The 24,496-nt window shown below is 42.4% G+C and overlaps 1 protein-coding gene across 9 annotated transcripts in view; it reads left to right on the top strand.

Annotated features, from left to right (window-relative positions):
- Positions 1-24,496, top strand: part of CUX1 (cut like homeobox 1) — a 270,373-nt gene that overhangs the window by 107,867 nt on the left and 138,010 nt on the right. For all 9 annotated transcript variants that reach the window (XM_061355539.1, XM_061355531.1, XM_061355532.1 and 6 more), the window contains exon 4: positions 12,619-12,697. In XM_061355539.1, coding sequence (XP_061211523.1) covers positions 12,619-12,697 — 79 coding nt within the window. The remainder of the gene's footprint in view (positions 1-12,618; positions 12,698-24,496) is intronic.

The following is a 24,496-nucleotide window of genomic DNA, read 5'->3' on the forward strand; positions in this document are numbered from 1 at the left end:
CCTGATGAAAGTTGGAAGGTGTTTGTTGCGAAGACAAGAGAAAACATTAACAGCTCTGGTGCTGGCTCTTACTTCACCACTTCCACTAAGAAACACTTATGATCGCTCTCATCAAGTTTAAAAAACAACTGTTGTTATTTTGAAGAACTTCTCTAGGAAAAGGCAGCTGGGCCCATTACAGGATTTTACATTTCATCTGTGGGCAGCACTGAAGTGCTCACTTCACGTGAGTGCTTCAGCCAGATGGGAGCTGTTGTGTTGCCTCTAGGAAAATGTGCTGTATGAAGTTTTCAAATCATATGTCTTCTTACAAAGATCACTGCCTGCGTGGGGTGGGAGATTGAGGTTTTAGCTCACACTCTGCTACATGTTGTAGAGCTCTGTTCCTAAAGTTAGCTGTGTTGAAGCCGCAACGCCTTTTACTTTCTCAATCTATAAGCTTTTGGCTGTCTTTATATTGTTGCAGCTCCCCTCAGAGCACAGAGAACTTCAGGAGCGTGTTTTCAGAAGTCTGCATAAGTTATGAAGTGCACAACTCCTGTTATTTGTAATGACAGTTGGATTTCTGGTTGCTTGTACATCCTGCTAAATATGCATCACAAACAGGCAATAATTCCTCACCTTAAAAGCAGTATATATTTTTTTTATTTTATAACCCAATTTCCCAAGTACTACTAGAAATAAATAAATAAACAGGACAACTTGCTCCTTGATATATGTAATGGTAATTTGTGAGAACAAAGAATGACTTGTGTGAGTCCATTTGCCAGTGGAAATTTACACTTCAGAATTGCTTCGAGTGGATTGCAGAGCTCTTAAAACCTTTCCACTTTCGTTTCAAGCTTGCAACGCACTGACTATAAAGTGTATGTGTGCTTTCAGCACTGTTCTTTAATGAAGGGAATGTCTGAGAATCAAGTAAGAATCATAAATCCCAATTTGGCTATAGCAAAGGAAGATTCTCCTCTTAGATCAGCTCACACACTGTTAACCTTGGTCTGGCTCATACACCCTCCTCCTCCTCTTTGGTTTTGCTTCACTAATGTAAAGGTGAAGTTTATGTTGGAGAGCAAGTGTCCTCGAGCAGCAGTAGGGAATGCTATAGGAGTGCTCTGGTTCACACCTAGGTGGGCATTGTGGATGGATGGTACCACTGAACTTTGGAGCACCATCTTATTCTCACTGGCTGCTTATATGGAAGCTGGGAAAAAGGGTTCTTGCATGATGCAGCTTCTCTGTTTACCATGAGGGAGAGTCTCCACCACATTTTTGCCTTTGAATCCTATCTCCACCCCTACTGCTATTGCCCCATCATTTCTTGATCTGTAATGACAGAACTAAGTAGGTGCTATTTGCATGTCCAAGTAATGATATATTACGATTCCACCTCAGAAGGGAAACATCTCGTGTGGGATGACTGTTCCCACATGAGAGAGCTCTGGGCACTAGGGAGGGCCAGAAGATCAGAAAAGACAGACAGGTCCCTAACTAGCAAAGGTGTTTAAGTAGCTTTACATAGAATCATAGAATAGATTACCATGGATGTTGCTGTGTTCTTGCTGCCTGAGGCCTGGCTCCCCATCTCCTGCCTTGCCTTAGCACTTTTGCTAAACAGCCCGGAGAAGAGAGGGCTGCGTGGAGACGTTATAGCAGCCTTCCAGTATCTGAAGGGGGTATAGGGATGCTGGGGAGGGGATATTCATTAGGGACTGTAGTGACAAGACAAGGGGTAATGGGTTAAAACTTGACAGGGAAAGTTTAGATTGGATATAAGGAGGAAATTTTTCACTGTCAGGGTGGTGAGGCACTGGAATGGGTTGCCCACGAAAGTTGTGAATGTTCCATCCCTGGTGGTGTTCAAGGCCAGGTTGGACAGAGCGTTGGGTGCCATGGTTTAGTGTGAGGTGTCCCTGCCCATGGCAGGGGGGTTGGAACTGGATGATCTTAAGGTCCTTTCCAACCCTAACTATTCTATGATTCTATGATCCCAGGGTGAGCACAAAGTTTTCTTTCCCCCCTCTTTTTTGCTTGCTTAGTTTTCTGCCAGGTTGGTTCACTGAAGCAGCTCACTGCAGGCACGCGCTGGGCAGGGAAGAGGCAAGGAAAGTTAACTCCAAGGTCAGGAGGAGTGCAAATGTGTCAGCCTAGGTTGACTTAAACTGTCCTTGAACTGTACCCTCGGTGAGCCTGACATGCCTTGGAAAGAGGTTAACTTAAGCTCACGCATTTAGATACCCTCCCAAGCATGCTTTATGGGACATCTGCTTGTAAACCTGTGGGCAGTTGACTTTCTACAATAAATCCACGGGTCACTTGAGCCAATTTTTTTCTTTTCAGGATATTGATACTCCTCCTCCCTCTCCTCCTCATCTTCCTTTTGTATAATATGAATTTATCAGTAAGTCTGCCCAAACCACAACACTCTGTATTCCACAGATATTTGTCTTGTCCATTCAGCTGAAAATGGTTCCAGCTATCAAATACTCAGTTTCCATTAGTAGTTGGAGATAACTTTTTTTGTATAGATCTCGGTGCTTTAAGTAATTGGGGTTTTTTTATGATAACAGTTAAAGAAAAAGCATTATGAAATGGAATTTAGCATTCCACAAATTTTAAAATGCATTTCTAGTTCAACGTGAGACCCTGTTCATCACTGTCGTATAATTTTATTACAGTACTTTTTCCTTATTTAGGATTTTAATGGAAATTTGGATGCAGGCTTGAGGGTTTTTTAGTTGACAGAATGTTGTGTCTGATTCACAGCATTGTTATTCTGATTTTGGGGGGTAACTTTTCTAGCTTTCCTGGAAGATTTAAGGTCTGGATGGTGTAAGTAGGCTGTTGTGAGCAAGACAAAAGTCATTAATTTAAAAGGTGTAAAATTCTTGGTGTTTCCATCTTAAATCTCTGTATGTGTGTCCCCCTTTTTTTTTTCTTACCATTAATGTGAGGATGCAACGTGCTGGGCTAAATACAGGACAGAATCACAACAGGCTGAAGAATCCTGTCATTCAATCCTAGAATGATTGGCAAGGCACTCTTTCAAGCAGCCATCTGAATAAGCTGTGTTCCTGCAGGTCACTGTGCCTTACCTTATTTATATCAGTGGGTAGATATTAGTACATGAAATCCTAAAACTAAAGAAAAGAAAGAAGTTGCGTTCTTGGGCTGTGTTTAGAGAACTTTTAATTTACAGAACTGAAGTTGTGGTATGGAAATCTAATGTTGGAATCTGTATTTGTGAAGTCATCAAATAGATATTTTAAGGCTGGGAAAGGATTTCCTGAGGTCATTAGCATTCTTTTCATGTGGCATAACAGTACTGTCCAACAGTAATGCAGTAATCCCTCATTTGGAGAACCCTTTAAGGCATATACTCCAAACCAATGCGCTGGACTTCACGTCTGTGAAAACCATTTCTCATATTCTTCTCACAGCGCAAGTACTTTTAAGGGTATTGCCGTTCTGATGAGCCCACTCTGGCTCCCCACTTAGCTGAATTGCACTTCAAACTATTAATTTGGTCAGTAGAATAATTGAATAATTTTCCATATGCAGACATCAGAAGCTGAAGATCAGTTTGGTGTGCTGGAACTACTAATCGTGCCTCTGAAGGAGTGCTGTAATTGTGTGCCTGAACAACTTCAGACCTACTTTTCTTCTCTGTTTTGAAGGAGTATTCCTGAGCTGATACTTTTTTTTTTTTACCCCCTTTAATTTCCTTATGTTAAATTTACAAACCTAATTAATACAATTTCTTTCCTGTAGGTTCACTCCATGATGGCTCAATTAGAGTAGCAGTAGAACTGTGGTTCAATATTCAGGCCAGCTTCATAATTGAAAACACATTTTCTTCTCAAAAGCTGCAGCTGGTTTGGTTCTGCTCATGCAGAAAAGGATATAACCTTGCATAACATAGGAAATGAACGGTTGAGAGAGAAGCCAAATTCAATTTCAGTCAGATATTTTGAGGATAAGTCCATGATCTATGGAAGCAAGGGAATGAAAAGTGTGTGTATGTGGAAAGCAGCGTATTCAGCACTCTATTAATCACGGCTAGCCTGGGTGCTGTTGTGTGCTGTTGCGTTAGCACTGATTCTAGTACAGAGGCTGGAGAGCAGCCAAGCACTCCAGAAGTTAACCTCTTAAAGACCCTGAGCTGCTTTCTGTTGAATAAATGTAATTTTGTGGTCAGACATAAATGCTTGTGATGTAGCAGGAGCTTTGAAAACAACAGCGTGGCAAAGCTGTTACAAATTGCTCTGTGTTGGGGAAGTCAACAGCATACATCAAAATTCAGCACTCACGTCACGCTGATTTAGGCCCAGAGCTTTCCTGCTTTAAAAGCACTCCGTGTAACAAAATGGGGTGAATCTAACATTTTGGGTGGGTAATTGGTTTGTTTTCACATCCACCCCATGGGGTGTGGGTGCTGGATTATTTCCTTCATGTAACAGGAGCATGGGGATGGTTTTATGCTTCACCTCGGATCTGTTTCCCAGCACTATCAGGGAAGGGAGAGGCACACCGTGTACTTTTGGGGCAGCAGCAGCTCAACAGTGTTTCATTCCTTTGTTTACAGACGTGTGTAAATGATTATTTATTTCATTTTGGCTGGCTTGATTGCAGTTTAAACAACATCTTTCCTGAGGAAGGTGATTTAAATATGCTTCAGCATCTCAAAGGCAGATGCGCTCTCCCTGATGAGCATGTGGGATGTCTGCTGCTGGCAGTGGGCTGCAGGGTCAAAAACATCACTCAGAGAAGAGACACTTAACTAATGGATGGAGAGCACTGTAGAAACTTAAATGCAATCAGCCTCTCCTGTATGTTCCTCTTTCTCCTTCCCATATTGGTACCTTCCTGGGGCAAATCAGCTATTGGGGTAACAGGCAAGGACCCAAACCCAACATATAAACCACCAGAAGCAAGGAACAGGCACCATGCACCTTTGCAAAGCTTTTGCAGGTTCATCACCATCCCATCCGGTGTGCAAGCAAGTTGTACTGAGGCAACACTTACTACTAGGGTAACTTTGGGGAGGATCAGCCCAAATCCTCTTAATTTTACGTAATTGACAAAGTGCTGAAATTCCTGTTGGCAGCTGGTGGGCTGTCTATATTAAGGCCCGTTATGCCGCTGCCACGCGTTTGGGTGAAATGATAACAGTGGTGGGAAACCATGTATGCAAAATTAAGACAGGCAGCACTGTTTCAGTTCACAGTGTCAGGAGCAGCTTCTCATCCTTTTAAAAAAAGAGCTTGAAGTGTGCTGGAAGGAATGGGGATGGAAGGGCTGTTCCGGGCGTGGTATTCTGCAGAGTGTCGTTAAAATCTAGTCCGTTTCCCCAAATACAGAATTATCTCTGTATTTATTACAAAATTACCATTGTCTGGTCTTGCTTCGCTATAGTAGAAAAGCAGGAGGGTAGGGTCAGGATGAAATATTGGTGAAAGGTTACATTTTGGTATTCATGCGCAGGTGGGTTTTGCACAAACTCACTCAGTGAGCTCATTCTCACAAGGAATCTTCTGCCCTAATTTTTTAAAATACATGAACAGAAGTGTGGATCATCTATAAGGAGAAAAGCAATTGTGGGTTCTAGGTCACTGCTCACAGAGGCAGGAAGAAGTTGATGGGCAGGTGAAAGCACCCACTCACTTTACTGTGTAGCTGATTCTTCTGCTGGGAGGCTGGACGGGATGGAAGCTGGAGGTGATGGATAGGACAGGCTGCTCTTCCCTGGCACTGCTTTCTTTCCTTCCGCCCCTGCTCCACTTTGGCACAGCAAGCCATGGAGATGCTGTGAGGACTGGAGCAGCTCTGCTCTAGAGCCAAGCTGAGAGAGCTGGGCTGGGTCAGCCTGGAGAAGAGAAGGCTCCAGGGAGACCTTAGAGCAGTTTCCAGTGCCTGAAGGGGCTACAAGAAACCTGGAGAGGGCCTTTGGACAAGGGTCTATAGGGACAGGCCAAGGGGAATGGCTGTAAATAGAGAGGCAAGACTTAGATTAGATATTATGAAGTTTCTCCTTGTGAGGGTGCTGAGGCGCTGGCACAGGGTGCCCAGAGAAGCTGTGGCTGCCCCATCCCTGGCAGTGTTCAAGGCCAGGTTGGACACAGGGGCTTGGAGCAAGCTGCTCTAGTGGAAGGTGTCCCTGCCCGTGGAGGGGTTGGAACTGGATGAGCTTTAAGGTCTCCACCAACCCAAACCATTCAACGATTCTGATACGTTAACAAAGTTAATACACTTTCATACTATAAAGGCTGGTTGATAAAATAGTTAAGGAAAGGAATTTTCATAACATCTGGCACTTTTACCCTCCTTTTGCCATCTGTGTTTTGCCACTCTGGTTTCATGCCTTACCCCCAACCCATGCTAGTGTGGGACTGCTGCTGGAAAGGTTCCTTGCCCCAGTGCTGGCTGCCCACCTCCTCCCTCATGCTAGTCTAGCAAGTGCACAGGATGAGTCAGTTCAGTTTGCCAGCATGATGGAAAATAAACTTTTTCTCTCCTTCGTTGCTTAGGTTTTCCATCGAGTCAGTGAGCTGAATCATGCTACAACAGTGTGATTTCTAGGTCTGATGCAAGGAGCGGGAGCCTGTGGCCTGAGGCAGGAGGAGAGAGCAGGACTGCTCCGTTTGGTGGATGGATAAGGAGTTCAGGGAGAGCAGGAATTGAGAAACTCTGCTCAGAAGTGCCAGAGGGGTGTGAGGAGTGAGATCCGGGGGTTATCAAAGGAACCAGGAGATGTTCAGCAGGGATGGTAGACTCGCTGTCGCGGTGATCTGAAGGCAGGGTGGCAAATAGTAAAAGCTATTTAAACAAACCTGTCATTCTGCTGTCAATATCTTGAGGCACATGTTGGGCTGGGCTGTTTTACTGGGAAGGAAGATCAAAGATTGGAAAAGCAACAAGAAGCCGTCCTGTGAGAACGAGGGAGCTGAGCTTTCCTCAGGGGATGGCAGCCTTGTTTGTCTGGGAAAATCAGGATTTATCTGGGCATGAAAGGAAGGGAAGGTTTTGAGGGTTCAAGGTTGCAGCTGTTTCACAGTGGAGGGAAGCAGAATTGAAAAGCCGACGGATTTGTGTCCTTAAAGCTCTCTTCTCAACTGGAGGTTAAACCAACAAGTTGGTGAGGCAGGCATGCTCTCCCCAAGCTCTTTCCTGGTACCATCCCTATGCAGCTTTGTTAAACAGATTGGTATCGTACCCACTGTGAAGTCCTTATTTTTATTAAAGAATTTATAGCAATCTAAAATACACACCATATGCTTTAAGCAGCTGCACAGGAATAATTTCATTCTAATTTTACTTAAAAAAAGTCTTCTAATTGTGGCAATTTTAAAAAATAGTATTTTTACTTTTGTCAACTGCAAAATAAATTAACCAGGATAGTGAATGATATATTTTTATTAATTTGTAAAGTTATAATGTTATATTTTTTAATTTGTTTATTAATAAAGCTACCTGTTGGCATTAAAGAAGGGAAATCAAACTAACTACGTGCATACCCTGAGTGCTTCCTAATCCCCACACCCGAGCATGTTGTAGAGCTGTTGGTGCAGCACCTCAGCAACTGATGGACTGTTTTATAGGGAAGAGCAGCCAAACCCTATTGTCATGGCTTCAAAGGAAGACCGATGCCATTGCATGGCGTTAATAAAGCTGGCTGTACCCCCGTTTGATTCCAAGGCGGCTATTCAAGAATACAGCAGGGCTTAAAATAATGGCACCTTAACGCGTGCTTCTGCTTCTCCCTTTGTTTAAGCTGTTTCTTAGAATTCTTAGTGGCTTTTTGGTAGCTCCAAGTAATTGGAGAGAAATGGAAAACTTTGTGATGCAAAACAACACAATAAAAGAAGTGTGAGGGAGCTTTGTGAATGAATGTGTGTGTATGTGTGTGATTAAGGCATCTATTTATTAAAAATCAGAACAGAAAAAATGAGTTGAAGTAATTTACTTTTATTCAATTAACCTAGTTGCAAATTGGGTGCAGGACAGTAGAAGACTAATCTTTCACATTAAGGTGGCCTAATGAGAGTGAGAATTACAACTGGAGAACAATGAAGATAAGTAGAAGACTTATCTTCATTATTAATATTTATCATAGTTGTGTGAATGCTTGTGTCTGAGACACTGGATATGCAGTTATACTGCAGGTAAATCACCAATACTTCAGTAATGCCATACAAACACAGAGAACAATGAGATCCCTGCGCTTTAGTGAAGGGACCTCATTTGGGATGCCAAGTTATCTAAAATCAAAAGACGAACACAACAGTGCTGAATGACCCAAGTTGGTCTGTCAGGAGCAACACATCATGGCCATGTGCTGGGCTTGTGGTCTGCAAATGTGTTAATGTGCTGGTATCTTTAAGTTCAGAGAGTTTTAAGTGTCAGTGCAGAATGCACCAGCATTTGGCAGCCCCAGCTTCCCAGCAAAGAGCTTTGTCTTCCTGTTCCATCTTTAAATTCAGAAACATAACTGTGCAGCCTTCTGTGTAACTGCATTCAGTGAGACAATTCTGTGCTGTATGTACAGCATAAAAGAGATCCAGCTCCTGCTAACCTGAACCCAGGTCATTTGTGGGGCAGTAGATACCAGACTTGAATTAATGCTTTAATTTCTTAGTGTATAGAGAGTGAGAGATTCCAAAATAAAGCCACAGATTTTGCTTTTATCTTTTTGACCTTGACTGGATGTAACTGAAATGGAAAGAGGCAATGTTCAGATAAAACTACATCCAGCATCTTCCCTGACAGAGCAGGCTGGATTTACGGTGCTTACCTTAATGTGGAGATAAAAGTGTTGATTTCATTGATGATAGTTTGATTTTAGCCAGGTGTAGTAAATACCAGACTGTGACCAAGAATGTCTAAAATAGCTGCCCGTGCTGCTGGACTAGTATGACAGCGATACCAGGTGACCAGCTGTTGTTCTGGGAGTGGAGAATGGGAGCAGACCAAGAAGGTCTTCATGGGCAGGTTGGAGAGAGATGGTTACAGAGGGAAAAGGGATCATTCAGCCTCCAACTGAACTTGGTACCCTGAGCAACAACTCATGAAAGCACTTGACCTGGAAAAATAAGGTGGATAAAGGCAGGACTGCTCTAAAACCAGTGTCTCGCTGTGGCTCCTTCCATAGAGCTTCAGTGATATTTTAAAGATGAGGGAGGGAGGATTCCTAGTGTCTCATTTTTGTTATCTCAGTATAGCGCCAGTGGTATTATCAAGACAAATAGTATGCCAAAACTTAAAAGTGAACATATGTTTATGGGGGTGGTGGGGAATACAGAGGTCATGGGTGTTTCTTTCTAGTCAGAGAAGACATAATGGGGCCTGGTTTAGATAAATTAAGCTTTGGAGCTAAACTCATGTCAAGACTACACTAGTGTAATTATAAGTTGAGTTCTTTCAGGGTCCCTGAAATTTTTAGAGTCAAATAAAAATGTTCAACAAGAATTTTATAGTGTAGTTTAACTGTTTTGATGTGAGCTGATTGCAGCTTATCCTTGTTGGCTCCTGAACCAATTTTACTTTGAGTTGAAAATTCTTCAGTGAACTTCCAAATACTTCCTTCCATGTCATTTCAGTGCCGCTTCCGCTGTTTCTGGACTTCATTTATGATTTGCTATTTTTGATAGCTTTTTCATCCTCTATTTCCTTATTTCCTTACACCGGTGGAAACTGGCATTTCTGTTCCAGTTAAAGTCGTCATGGTGCCTTTTCTGTATTTTAAGATATAAAATAGTTGCAGAGCTTGGTTTTAGCAGAACTTTCAACCCTACAGATTGATTTTTTGGTAACAACTAAAATGCAAAAAAAATCTCTCTGCCTGGTGGGATTGTTTGGAATTGTGGTTCTGAGTAGGGGGGAATGGTGTGAAAGTTCCTGTGATGTACAGACTGCTTCCATCAGAAAGCCTCTGATCTTGGAAGATGTTGTTTCACTTCTGGTTTACATTTCAGTCACTGTATAACTGGTAAGAAGAGAATCAACCATACCTTTTGTAATGCTTAGTGAGAATATAGGTGCAAATGCCCTTTATTAAAACGTGAAGAACCTGTAATGGGAAAACAAATCCATCCTATTATTTCACAGAAGTGTAAGCATTTAAAATGCTTTGGGTTTTGTAAAAGGGGCAAATGGATTTTTCAGAATACAGTACAGAATCAGCTCTATAATGCTAATTGTATTTAATAATAGTAATTTAAATCTGGCTGTACTCTGCTGAGCAGCAGCAAGAGAAAATTGTATGTGGGAATGTTAAAGTCCAGAAGTCTTAACATATGGTGTGCTTTGGCCTTCAAAGTCTGTCTTTATGTACCCATGAAATATTTCGACTGCAAAAGTCTTTCTGATGGCTCCCCCCTCCTTTCTCGCCCGTTCACAAATGGTGTCGGATACTCCCAAGCATTCATTTACACTACCCGGTGCCTCTCTGCCTTTGGCACTTTATTCCATATTCTAATTTCAAATATTCTTTGTGTGAAAATGTTCTAACCGAATTACTTATGTTCTCATTCCCTAATGAGCATTGGTCCATCTGTGATTGCTTGAATTCAAGTTAATAAATGGGTTATTCACAACCATCAATCCCTTGCTCTCCAGCACATCCTGTGCCCTGTGAGATTTCAGTGCCTTTCCATAGCCTTTCTTGGTGAACTCTAAAAGACAAGTGTGGCCAGCATTTGAGAATTCATATCTGCTCTCCATGTCCTCCACCATTTTGGGCTCTGCTGCCTGTCTATCGTCTTTCCAATACCATTTCTTTTTTAAATGGATGAGTTGCAAATAGGTCAGGGTTCAGCTCTAACACAACTCCACCAAGCTGCATAAATTGATGCAGATTGGGGGGGGGGGGGGGTTGGGGGGTAAGCAAAATAGGAATTTGCTTTGTTTTTCTAAGGCCAGTCTTGTGTTGTTACAAGAACTTGTCTCTTCACAACCTCCCGCCGTATCTCTCAAGATTCCACTGCTGCTGCCAAATGCTGTGCAGATGCTTCCAGTGTCCTGATTTCCCTCCTTGACCCCTCCCCTCCAGTCTTTTCTTGGCTTATATGCTGTGCATTGTGCTTCCGTGTAATTTCTACAGTTGTCCTTGTCCTTTGGTTTTCTGGCCTTAATCCTCTCCCTAATGATCTCTACAAGTCTCTCACCAGCTGCAAGACTCATCTACAGGAGCCCCACGGTGCTCCTGCGCTCTGCTCCAGTGCACTTTGAGTCTGACTCCGTTGTTTTAATTATGGCCATTGTAGGATTCCCCACCCTCCCCAAATCCTTCCCTTCACAAAGTCATTTTAGTACAGCATAAACAGAAGTGGCACCAAACCTGACCCTGCAGCACCCTTCTGCTTATCTCTCCTCCTCCCTGCGCCGCTTCCTTTCCCTGGCACTCTGGGCTTCCTGTGCCCCAGCACTCTGCAGAGCTCCGCACCCGGGCAGGCTTGTACCGTGTTTGCTGCTTCTGCAGATCTCCCTCCTGCATAATAAAATATCAAATACTTTCCTGAAATACAGATACAGGCAACTCTGTCCATTGTTTCTGCCTTATCTCCCAAATCAATAAAGTAGTGAAAGAATTCAAGGACGTTTTTCAGACAGGACCTTCCTTTTTTAGTACATGTTGACGTATGCACCTTTAAATGGTTTCATAATATTAACTGCTTCTCAAATACACAGAAGAATTGATATCAGGCCTTTGTATCCGTAGTTCTTCAGATCCTTCCTTGCTTTTTATTACCATATGGGAATGATAATCTCCATACTCTTAGTTTCCTGATTTCAGTAAGCTGCCGCAGAACTGTGTCAGGCTTTCCTGTTTCCCTTTCTGTCTCTTTCTGCTTTGGAATATTAATTCAATGGACCTGGGCTTGGGTCAGTTTGGTTGGTTTTTGTCAGTATTTAGTAACCGTAAATCCTCTGTTTTCTAGTACATTAGTAAGACATGTTTACTGAAAAAAGTTGCTATGGAATATGTAGTTTAATCTCAGAGCCAAAGAGCTGCCTTTTCTTGTAAAATGAAGTTTTAAGGGAAAATAACAGATTGTGTGGGGTGGTATTTTTCTTCACCTGGGCAGACAGCTGCTTAAATCAGTACTGTGTGTATTACAAAACACAAGGAGAAACGAGCCATAGAGCCTGGTGTGAGCTCTTGAGTGCCCAACAAGTACATCTCTTGATCATCTCGTACTCTATTATTGGAAATAGTAGAAAAATACCTTAGCCACAACAAAGGCAGAGGTGACATCAGAAGTGCATGTGGTTCCCGTTCATTGTGTTAGGGCTTGGTAAGTGGTAAAGAGTTGTTGAGGAGAGAACCTATCTGGGAAATACCATGCTTTTTATACAGATTTAAAGTAAAGAGTCACAACAGAAAGTAGAGTTCATAAAAATATTGATGCTTCCTATTGTGCTGAAACAGGACTTCAAATTACATTCGGTACAAATGTACCAGGAATATCCTGACAAGGCTGCTTCTATAGGAGCTGCACACTTGAGTTCCCTTGTTATGTGTTAACTAGTTTTATATGAAATATATTAATTTATTGTTATAGCTCTGAGCGTAAGAGTTGTATTGGAACAAGCCTAAAGCCTTCTTGTCTCCTCACCCTTTAGATCGACGCATTGGGTAAAAGAAGCAAAGAAGCAGAGGCAGCCTTCTTGAATGTTTATAAGAGATTAATTGATGTTCCAGGTAAGCAAATGATTTCCTTATTCTGAATACCTGATGGCTTATGTTCCTGGGAATGCTGCTGGGCAGTTTTCCATTTACCTTTGATAAGGTAAATTGAGCAATGGTTTTACTCTGAAACTGGTATGCTCCAGTAGTGTTTCTGAGGGAAAGAACTATCATTTTTAATGTTCGTAGGAATCATTTCCTATTGTGACAGTATTGTGTGATTCTCAGTTGTGCATTTATTAGAGGGTTTGGACATTTTGAACAGAAAAGATACATGTTGAAGCTTCATCAAGAGGCAGCAAGATTTATACTTTCAAAGGACAGGGGAAATTTTTAATACCTTCCCAAAAAGCCTTTTTACTGAAAAGTAAATGTCTACCAAATTTCAATCCTGTTCAGTGTTAGTGGGACCATACATTTTATTCAAAAGCCTATATTGTATGTGTTTTCAATTCTCCTTTACATTTGGCATCAGAAGTTTCCAGTTTTGTTTCTTTTTACACTTTGGGAATTGATTTTTTGTTGTTGCTCTCCCCAGTGGTAGATAAATACTGTCTGAACAGATTTTTCTTTTCCAACTATACACAAAGATGAGAGGGAGTTAGGAGTCCAAGTCTCCACTTCCAGATCTTGCCCTGGCTGAGCTGTTTGCATATGAGTGTGTCTCTATGATTTTATACTCTTGTTCGGAGGCTTTTTTCTGAAGCCTGGCACTGTCACACATGCTGAGATTTGAGCAGCAGTCAGACCGAAGCCCTACAGAGAAAGCAGGACATAGATCCCACCCATACTGTAGGATCTAAATGATGAGGGACTTTGACAGTACTTCTTTGTGGGAGAATTTTCTCCTTTCCATCACTGAAAAGAGCAACATTTACACCCCTTCTTCCACACTCCACAGTCCCTCTCATGTCCAGCCCTCCCTTGTGTGTGCCTTTATGTTATGTGTCAGAGAAATATTTCTCTGATACTTTCACTATGTGTAACAATTTCAGTGTGGCTAAGTTGTGAGATGGAGTCTCTGGGGTTAGAAATACCTACAAGGTTTAATCCCATGCTCTGTCTGCGGGCTTGAGAGGCTCATGGGGAGCATACTGATGTTGCTAAAAGCAAATTCCAGGTTCTCAAGGAGCAGCCCATCCAGTCTCCTATTGCTGTATGTAGATGTAACAAATACTCACTGTTTACAACACATACTCCACTGAAAGGGAAAACGGCCTTTAGGAATGTATGGCACTGGTATTCATCACGATGTGGTAGGGCTGAGTTAGGCATATGCAGTAGGTGCTTGCCTCACTGTATTGGCGTTTTTTAATGCTTTCTCATCATACATAGTCTGTTATGTTGGGTATGTCTCCATGGAGGGCTTTCCTTTATAAAAGGCCATCGGTATTCATTTATCACATGTTGGTTTGCCTCAGTGTGGCTTTACATATCTTTTGACCTGTTCATATGGTATTTCAAATATTTAGGTATACTTTTAGCTCCAAGATCCTGCTATGTTTTCTTTTCGATGTGAGAAGGGAGCAGTGATGTTTTGAGAAAGCTATGGCTGGAATGCTGCAGAGTGGTTATTTAGCATTAAGAATCGCTGTTACATGACAAGGGTGCAATTTTATCAGACTTTCAATATCCTTTATAGGACCATATAATAATTGCAGCTGAAGTCTAATTCCCAGCAGCCAATTTTATGGTTCTTGAGGAAAGCATGTATTCCTCTCCTCAGTAATAATGTGCACCTTTTATATAATTAAAAAGGGCTTCTATTTTAATTTTACTATAAAATGATCTGTATTGAAACTTCAGCTACGGTACTTTATGGATTCAGCAAAGTTTAATGATTTTCTTTCCTGAATTGACCAGGGTTTTCACTTGGGCTCACCAGTAAGGAATTTGTGGGAAGGATGGTATTTTACTTGTAAATTTTCCTATGCACATCAGGGGTTTTCTCTTTAAAAGATAAAACAGACCTTTTCATATCTCTCTCCAGCTTTATGATGCTGTTAAAACAGCATTACCATTGGTTTCTGCTGCAAGATTTATCCTTCCTAAAGGAGAGTACATGTCAAGGAAAACATTTTGGTTTATGTACATTTTACACAGCTGTAATTCTCACTCAGATCATTCTGTCTTGCTTAGACTGAACAGTTTTAATTAATGGAATTAATTTTCTCATTTAATTGCCTTATTTTCAGTATGCAGTAGAGAGCTAGAGAAAAGTGAATGCTGCCACATGAATTGCACTAATCAGCAAGGTTGTCACAACTTACCTTTAAAAATAATGTGAATCTATTTATTTTGAAGTAAAGGGAGGTTGGGGTCTGTATTTTGAGGAAGCCTTTACCCATCTGTTCAAGCTTGCTTTCTCTTTAGTTTTATAACATAAGTGCATTATATTAGCACCCTCGGCTTTTAGGGTCTTAATCTTGCAAAGAAAGTGAAATTGGAGCCCGGTTGTGTAAGTGTTTGGAGGAGCCACGCTGCCTTGCAGAAACAGTATATTCATAATTCAGTTTTTTACAAACTTTAGAAGAAAAATATTAAGTGTTAAAAATATTGAACATTAAATCTTTTTCTTTAAAAAGGCATGGTGTTCACTATTTAATGTTTACTGAACAAAACTTCACTGTAATTTTCAAGTAGAAGTTAAAATGTGGAGTCCCAGAGTGAATGCCAGGTGGCAGGATGTGGATGAACTGGTTAAATAGTGTTTCCCTTTATGCTGTGTCTTTATTACTGCACAATGCCACAGTTGGATTTGCTCAGTTTTCAGTATTGCTCCTGTTAAACACAGTTCTTGTGTAGGCAAAGTAGGAACAATTCTGCCTTCAAACAGAAAATCTGCTGTCTTGATAAGGCAACATCAAACCGAATTTGGGTTCAGTGGCTGTTTTCCTGTGGAACCTAATTGTCTGTCTCTTGCAATACTGCTGAGAGTTTGCCAACAAAGGGAAGTCTCCTTCCTGCTTCTCTTTCTGCTTCAGGGGAACACTGGGGTGCTGGCCCTAGCCATATTCCCTGCCACCCAGCACACCCCAAGCTCACCACTGCTGCCTCCCCTCTCTTTATTGAACCCTAGTCCTGACCCTCTCCTGCGCCTGTGTAACACCTTTCCACTTCAGACACAGTTACACCATCTACGAATATGATGGGAAAAAGTGCTGGGCTTTCTCAGCATATAAATGTTTGAGAGTCAGGCTAGGTTAATGCAAAATATTTGTGCTCTGTTTGGTGGGGACTGAGTAGCCTTCTGGGGTTGAGCCATAAATGGTGTTTGTTTCTGCTTAATGGGAATTGTCTCATCAAGATTAAATGTCCCTTATGGTGTAAAAGGGGCTGTAGTGTGTTTTTAGTGGAGACTCTCCACAGGTCTCTGTTGTGATCAGATTTGCAGTAAGTTTGTGTATGTGCATGAGCTGGTTTGTATTTCAGAGGACCCAACAGCAAAAGAAATAAGAGAGGGTAAAAAGAAGAATTTGTAATACTTTAGGGTTTTTTTAATGTTGCCTGTTAAAACAGCATAAAGCAGTAACAGTGAGAGATGGATGAAGTGGCAATTTTATCCTTCCCTTAGTCCATGCCATCACAAATCGCATGCCCTGCCATGAGGGCTGTCTCTTTCTAAGGGGCCTGAAGGAGGAGCAGGCCAGTTCAAGGGACTTCTGTCATTACATGAAGTATTTTCGTTTACATACAATCACAGGGCAGCGTTGCAGATTCCCACTGTAGGGCTTTTTTCCAAGGAGTGATTTAATTGAGGAACCATAAACTTCTTTCACAAGAAGTCATCAGTAAAGCACAAAATAAGTGTTAGGGAATTACTTCTAAAGGCAGGAATGAACATTTGTTTCTCACCCCCATAGAGAGCTTCATTCCTTCACCACAGAGCCCATGGAGCAGCAGTGTGAGATGCAGTGCTTGTGCTATCACTCCATTCACTTGTGATTATTTACAGCTTTGAAACACTTTCCAGACTTGCACTGCTGTTTGTGCTAAGAGAAGACTTCCATTTAGGGGTATTTGATCCACGTTCTGAGGTTAAAGGTGATACAAGAGAAAAACAGGTTTGATCTTCCCCCCGCCCCTCTGCAAAATTATCTGCTGCTTATGTTGGAGGTGATAAATGTGTATGAAGTTGTTGTATTTATGTAAGTTATGTGAAGTGTTTGGAATTTTTTGTACGGCTTTGTGTTAAGCAGAAATCATAAAGGTTAATGCCAGCTCTGATAGCAGAAAGTCTGTATAAACTTTTACATGCCCAGAGGACCCAGAAGTTGCATGATGTGTTTCAATTCCAACATAAGCACACCCAAACTTTTGTGCCAGTAGAGAAGAGCTGGTTGTAATGTAAATTTAGGGGAGATGTAAAGAGGACAGAAGGAAAAGAGGTTCACTCCAAGGGACTGTGTGAAGCATATCCTGAGCTAGAATACAAAAAACATCTCTTGAAAGCTATTCGGAGCACACTGATTGTGCATTGCTTGGTGAAACTCAGACTAAAGAGCAAGACCAGGTTATAGCATACCCTGAGTTTGTGGTATATCGAGACTGGTCAGCACAGAAAGCTTTGGAGAGAGGTTTAGTATCATTGCAAATTGTGTGAAAAATTTTAAGCAATTCCTGGTTTGTTACTAGTATGCATTAAAATGGTCACCCCTTTCCAAATATATTGAATAAAACTGAAGATAGACATGTAAAATGACATAGTTTTGCTGCCCCAACTTTACAAGGGAAATGAATATTCATAATGTGTCTTTTCTCAACATTAGAGGGAAAATAAAACAGTATTACAGTGAGTAGTCTTAGGAGAAAAGAAAACAAAATGAACTTGCTCCTGGACAACAGAAGGACAGCCGTCAAACAGAGCAGTAGGGTGTCTTAAACACACTTGAAAATGTGATTAAATTAAACAGAAAATTGAGCCTAGTTAATACTTGAAAGAGTGAAAAGTGATAAACCTCCAGGCAGTGATGTAGCCTGTGACGGTGTCCTACCTGTTGACAAAATCCCTGATGCTTCACCAGCACATTTAGACCAGGTGAAAACCAGAGTTGGCTAAACAGAGAAAAAAATCGCCCAGTTCTAAAAGCTGGGTCTGGAAGAAGAGAGTCTGAAGAGGAAAAAATGAAGGTCTGGAGACATTGGTGATTATCCCCAAAGTGTTGTGCAAATCTTTGCACAAAGAAGTGCCCGAGGTGGGGAGTGAGAGGAACCAGCTTAAAGTCCAGGCTGCAGGCGGCTGATTTTGAGCAGTGTCTTGGTGGTGGCGGCTGCTGCCGCTTTATTTTCCACAGTTGCCTGGGATGCTCCTCCAGCCTTCGGGTAGTCCAGCGCTGAGGAATGTAGAAATAGCTCATAATCACTTCAGCCTTCCTTCCCTCTGGGGTTTGAATTCAGACACACAGCATAAAATACACTTCTGGATCTGGATGAATGCACGCTGGTAGGGCATACTGTTAGCATTACAGTTATTTTCAGATGAAGTGCAAAGTCCCAGCCAATTCTCGTTTATAGCGTTCATCCACTTTATCCTTATGTTTTGAAACCAATGTGAAAATAACTAAAAATGGCTCTGTCACCTGAAAATGTGGCTTGAAATTTGGCTTGTCTGATCACACACTTTTGGGGGTTTTTTTTCCCTTTAGTTTTTCTTGTTGAATTAATAATTGGATAAATTCCTTTGTAAAAGCTCAAATAAATATTCAAAGGAAGAAATATCCCTAAAGCATACACTTTAAAAAATTTATTGTGTGGTTGTCAAGCCCTATTTTACTTGGTAGGCTGGAGGCACGGAAGGAAGAGGGGAGGTGCAGATAAGGGGAGGGATGCAATGAATAGAAGCAGGAAGAATGTGCCATATAAGAGCAAAGATATCGCTGCGGGCTCTGGTTGTGTTCACCTGAGGTTGTAACCGCAGCACCCTTTGAAAGCTGTTGCTCCAGGGAGTGGAGTTAGAGCAGCCCCAAGCCTGGTGCCTGGAGTGGTGCTGAGTACTTGGAGCACAAGGGTCAGGCACTGGTTGGGATGGGGAATGTTGGACTTTCCCTTTCTTGGTTGCAGGAATGTGAACTGGAATTAGAATAAACCCTAGCTTTCAGAGGGTTTAGTGCTAAGTCTGTTCAAAAGCTTTTAGGAGAAAGAAGGGATGATTGTGGCAGAAATGCTTTCAAACATTGTGGAAGGTCCTTTTTTCTTCCTATAATCTCAAAGCAGGAGAAAATGAAACTTTGAGTGCAAGTGATTTTCTCTTAACTGTCCTTTGCATTAGCTCAGTGTGTAAGCAGTAAATTCCAATGTCTTCAGCCATTATCAGAATAGTAACGATCAAACTGGAGCATTTTCAGTGGCAGTGGCTTCTCTTGGAACTCATTAGGCTCTTTTTCAGCTGACATTATGATACCATAAAATACTATATCAGCTATTATCCATACCCCACTTCTAATATTAAAACCATAGAATTCTGAGGATTTATTTTGGAAAGTCCTTTGAAAATACAGGGAACTGCAATGCAGTTCATTAAGGAGTCAGTCATTTACTCTGCCTTATGTGACTTTCTTGGGTACTAGGGTTAGAGATACATCTCATAATCTGGGGCAGGGCCAGAGCATCTTTCCCGCAGCAGCCATTCTCATATTGGTAGATAAATAAAGGATGTTTTTAAGTAACAGCCCACGAGATCTGAGAACCACATTCTGGCAAAGGGATCTATAGGACTGTGGTCAGATTGGTTGTATACCATCTCACATCGTTTCACTTAACCCAGCAAGCCTTGGGGAGTGCTGCCACAAAGAACTTTGGCTGTGATTAATGGTGAGGAAAGGCGCCGGCTCACTGCAACTTCCCTGTCCCCATGCAGCGGGTCGCATGCATAGAGCTTTGTGCTTTACTGCTATCATAGGCCAGCACAATTTGGGATTCTGCTTTTTGCTGGTAAAGAAAATGAGAGTCCCTCACCCTCTTGTGGGCACTTTGAATTCCCTGGTACAGCCCTTACAAAATGCTCTGACAGCAGGAGGGTGAGAACAGTGGAAAAAAAGTGGGGAAAAATAAAAAGGAGAGAGAGATCCCAGTCCTGTGGGATGGGGGAGTAAGAAAATCTGTTTAATTCTTGATTGAAGGAAGAACCTTGTTACGTTTTCTTATAAAGTGTGGAGTCGGAGAGATGATGAGCTTTGTTCCAAACAGAATGAGGGCTGTAACTCTTCTGTCCCTGGGCTACTAGAGTCATAGGGGAGAAGGAGGAAAGCTATCATTTATTCCATGAAATCTTTGTCTCAGTCTCTCTAGGCTATTTCAATTTACCCCTGAAATTTCTGGGGAATAATTAATGAATTAATTAAGTATGCTGTGAGGTGTTTGAATATTCAAAAGCTACAGTGTAATTATTATTTTTTCTAAAACACATTTTCAGGTTATTTTCAGATACGCAGCCTCCCACCAAAGCCCTTATTGCTCATAGAGCTTCTTCCTGCCTCTAACCCCAGGCCTGTTCTCCAACAGCAAGAGAACAGCAGCGACAGGGCTGAGGAGCATCTAGAAAGTCACAAACTTGTGGTGACAGAAGCACTGTGACAGCAGGGCTGAACTTGTGGCTTTTTTAGACACTGAAATCACGTTAATAAAGTTGAGTTAAGGAGGATTTCATCCTTTTCTCCTCCTCCCTTATCATTTTGTGTAGGCGATCTCTAAGAGAGCTTTGCTTACAGCGTGGTTCAGGCACCAGAAACACGGTCTTGTTGAAGGCAACGCGTTGCCTTCGATGAATTATTTTTAGACCCGAACCTTAGGAAACACATTTCCAGCGATATAAAATATTAATTGCCCCTGTAGTTCTGGCGCAGTTTCGTAACTTGCTTTCTTCACATTTCCAGCGCTCACAGGGCTGTAACGAAGAGAGAGGAGGGGGGTTTAGCAGAAGTCCTTTGTTTTGGAAGAGTCTCTTCAGGAGCTCCATTTTAAGATACCAGAGGCACACATTTTGCCAGGGAGGAGGGCGAGGGCACTCGCAAAGGCCGTACCGCGCGTGGAGAGGGGTTTGGCCGCGGTGCGTGTGATGGGTGTGCAGGGTGTGAGCAGCTCCCGCACCGCTGCCGCCCTCAGCCCTGCCCCGCGGGCCCTCCCGATCCGCCCGGCGCGATCCAGGCCGCGCTTTGCCTCTCTCCCTACCCGCCGCGCCGCCCGGGCCGGTGCCCGCCGCGGGGTCCCGCTGCCCCCCCGCTCCCCGCCGGTGCCCGGCCAGCTCCCGCCCTCCTCCGGGGAGGGTTGGCCAGGCCGCCGCTGCGTCCAGGTGGGGATTGCCGGGTGCTTTCCATGGAGGGGCTCCCGCTGAGCAGCGCGCCGCCGCGGGGGGCTTATAAATTATATAGGTATAAAATATGATGTATGGAGAAGGTGCTCTGTAAACCGCACACTTAAACAGTGACACGCTTTTTCCACTTCGTTCGGCACATTCCCCCCCCTCCCCCGCAGCACATCCCTCCGTCCGTCTCAGCACCAACAGGTCCCGCGGCCGCCGGCTGGAAGCGGGTCCGGTCTGGAGCAGCTCCTGCCTCTCGCGGCTCCACAGCCCGCGGCCGAGACAGTGAACGAGCTTCCCAGCCCGAGCCCGTTCTCCTGGAGCCGAGGTGGGCTTTTCCCCCCTCACAAATAGCAAGGGTGGTCCCAGCATATATCGAGACAGCTTTTCATCAGTTGCTCATCAGCATGCTAATTGCTGTATGACTAATTATGCCCTGAATTCCAGTTGATTTTCTTAATGAGACAGCTGGGTTAATTATGTAATCGTATGATTACATTAGCCTAGAGTGCCCTGGCGCAAAGTAACGCAGGCAGGAGCGTGATGTCATGGCAGGAGCCGGCGCACAAGGGGGGGTATTCATTGCTGCCTAATGACAGGGGAGGGCAACGGTACCTACAGCGCTCTTTGTGTAAACACTTAGATTGAATTATTAAGATCTGTGTCTTTTTCCAGCTCTCAGAGCGAGGGAGGAATGGGATTTCTTAAACGAAACTCCCTTTGGATCATCCAGCTGGTCACCAATAGACCTGCTTGACCTCCTGGGTTGAGGTTGGGTTTGGGAAGCAGCCTGGGGTTGTGGGTGCTGAGGTGCTGCTGTGAACTAGTTGTGTAATGCATTGGTTTGGCAAGATCAGGCTTTGTGTTTCTTTTAAAATTGTTCCTAAAATACGTCTCGTACATGCATAAGCAGCAGCGAAAAAATAGGTTCTCTTGCGCTGCTACTCAAAAAAGATTTATCATCAGGGCATGTGTATGGTGTGGGAACAGTCTGAGAGGTGTTTCTGCGGCTGCATTGCATCAGCCCGCTTGATGTGAAGTATTAGCTGCTATAAAAATTACGTTACATTTATAACATTATTTCTTTCACGTCTGTGTTCACTGAGACACGTCCATCCACCTCCTTTGTGAGGACGGAAGCTCATCTGCAAGGGCACCAGTGTGGGATGCCTCAGCAGTGAGCTGCTCATGGAACAGCACCGAAAGGCAATTCCTTGGAAAGTAAAGGCAGGAACAGGCTTTGCAGATACCAGTTTGAAAACCCAGCAGTTACAGTTTCTCCTGTGGTAGCATGGAGGATGCCTGATCAGGGGGCAAATCCAGATGTGCCGAGCCACATATAAAACACACCATGTGAAGGGCTTTTTTGGGGGGGTGTGATGCAACAAGTGCATCAGGAAAGTAGAACAGAATAGAAAGCAATAGAAAAAATCCATACCCAATTTAGTATAAAAATAGATGCTTTGATTTACTCGTGGGCAGTAATGATCTTACAAAACACTTTTCCAAGTTCTGGATGATCAGATTCTTTTTACCCATTTTCTTATTCTGTACTTACCCTGTGCCTAGCAGGGGCTCTGAACTTTTGCATCCTAGAGAAGATTCAAACCAAGAGAATAATTTGCCATCAGTTTTCCACACTCAAGCGCTAAGTGAGATGATGTTTCTCTTTTACAGACTCCAGAAAGGGCATTTCCATCTTTGCCTCTCTCCATGAGCTTGTGCCACTTGATTTTATGCCCCTTTTTTCAAACATGTGTGCCTGTTGTTTGTGTAATGAATCGAAAGTTTTGGTCCATTGCTTGTTTAAAAATTCAGTGACCTCCTGCTAAATGACATGAAACATGCTTTGGAAGTCTGGTTAATATAAAAAGGGATGTTTTTTCATGCATGTGTATGTTGGGGAAAGGAGAGTAGTTTTATTTATTTTTAAATCCACTCCACTCAGGTAAGAAAAGTCATTCTGACCGTAAGGTTTATACTTGTCTCAGATTAAACAGTGTTTATAAATACTTCAGCAATCATGGGGGTTTAGGGGTTTTGAGATTAAAGATCATCTTGGGGCTGGCCATGAGAAATGAGGTATTTGTCTCTGCCCAAAACGTCTTGGTCATTTCCTTGTCATGCAGTGATGAGTTTTCTTTAATGCAGTGTATAAAAATTAAGTCTAAGAGGTGCTTCAGCCATGGGTTTTTTTTACATGTCCTTAAGCAGTATTTAGTGGCTGTGGGCCATTAGTCCTTCAAATAGGCTCTAGTAAAGTTTGAAGTCTAATGCTCAGAGACTGTTCTTACGTTTTGTTTGTTCTGTCACTGTTTTGCTACTTGAACATTAACCTTTAATAGAGCTAAATTAAATATACATATCCTGATGAATAATTATGAGACTGCAAGCATTTTCATTTTGTACATAAAGCTTCTCAGGGATTGCAAATTTGACTAAAGGTTTAGTCATTATTCACTTTATAATGCCCATGTTATTTTTGTCTTTTAATTCTTTACTGATTTAAATATAAAAAGCCTTGTGTATTTGGAGCAAAATGCCTCTTGTGGGTGTCCTGGCTTTTCACAATGGGCATGTTAAAACGAATGGGGGGAAAAGTGCACCCACAGTTTCGTGAAGTTCAGTTTCTTTCACTGCAGTGTTGTAACACTGTTTGATAGAATTATCGTAGCTGAGGCTTCAGATCCCTGCCTGATGCGCTCTGTGGTTCCTGTAGCAATTCAACACGCAGATAGATTGAGACAGTCCAGCCTTTCTTTATGTTCAGCAGCTGAATGTCCTGGGCTAGCTCTTTGGGAGGAATGCTGAGCTGCACAAGTGTGACAGAACGGTCATTCCCGATAAAGGCCGGCAGACCTCCGTGGGAGAGGGGGATGTTGTGACAGCCTGTACCATAATTGGACCATACATAAATATTGCAGGGCCTTTAACTTGTGCTACTGCTGTGACTTAAACTTTATATTTAATCCCTTACCTGTACCCCCTGTCTCTGCCATAATAACATTTTAAGTTTGATTTATTATAAATATTTTAATACAGATAATAATAACGAAAAGTATTTGGCCTAAAAAGCATAAATGAAAAAGCTGTGTAGTCATAAACTATGTATGTGCAGAGAACAGATGACAAGCAACCTAGATTTTGTATTATGAACAGAGTAATGCCATAAACTGTTGAAGAACCAAAGTAACAAAATGCAGCAGGCTGCTACTTATAATGTCTCTGAGCTCAACATAACCCAGTACTATTCTTCTATAAACTATGAAACAACGCTGGCATATTGAAAAAACACACAGGCTCATGCTTAATGTGTTAACAGAGGTACAATAGACTTATTATGTGTTTCCAGAGACTGAGGGTGGTCTGAAAAATTAATGACTGTGGTGGTTGAAAATTAAGTGAACTCCCTAATATATACTGTTGTTGATCCACTGAGTTTGGTGTTTAGCATTCCTCAACAGGAGACTAAATCTTTGCAGCCATTTCACAAGAGATGCTGGCGCCCATAACAGAAA

The sequence above is a fragment of the Neopsephotus bourkii genome, unplaced genomic scaffold, assembly GCF_033783945.1.
Source record: "Neopsephotus bourkii isolate Nb327-2 ecotype Australia unplaced genomic scaffold, CSIRO-AGI_Nbou_v1 NB_804, whole genome shotgun sequence".
NCBI lineage: Eukaryota > Metazoa > Chordata > Aves > Psittaciformes > Psittacidae > Neopsephotus > Neopsephotus bourkii.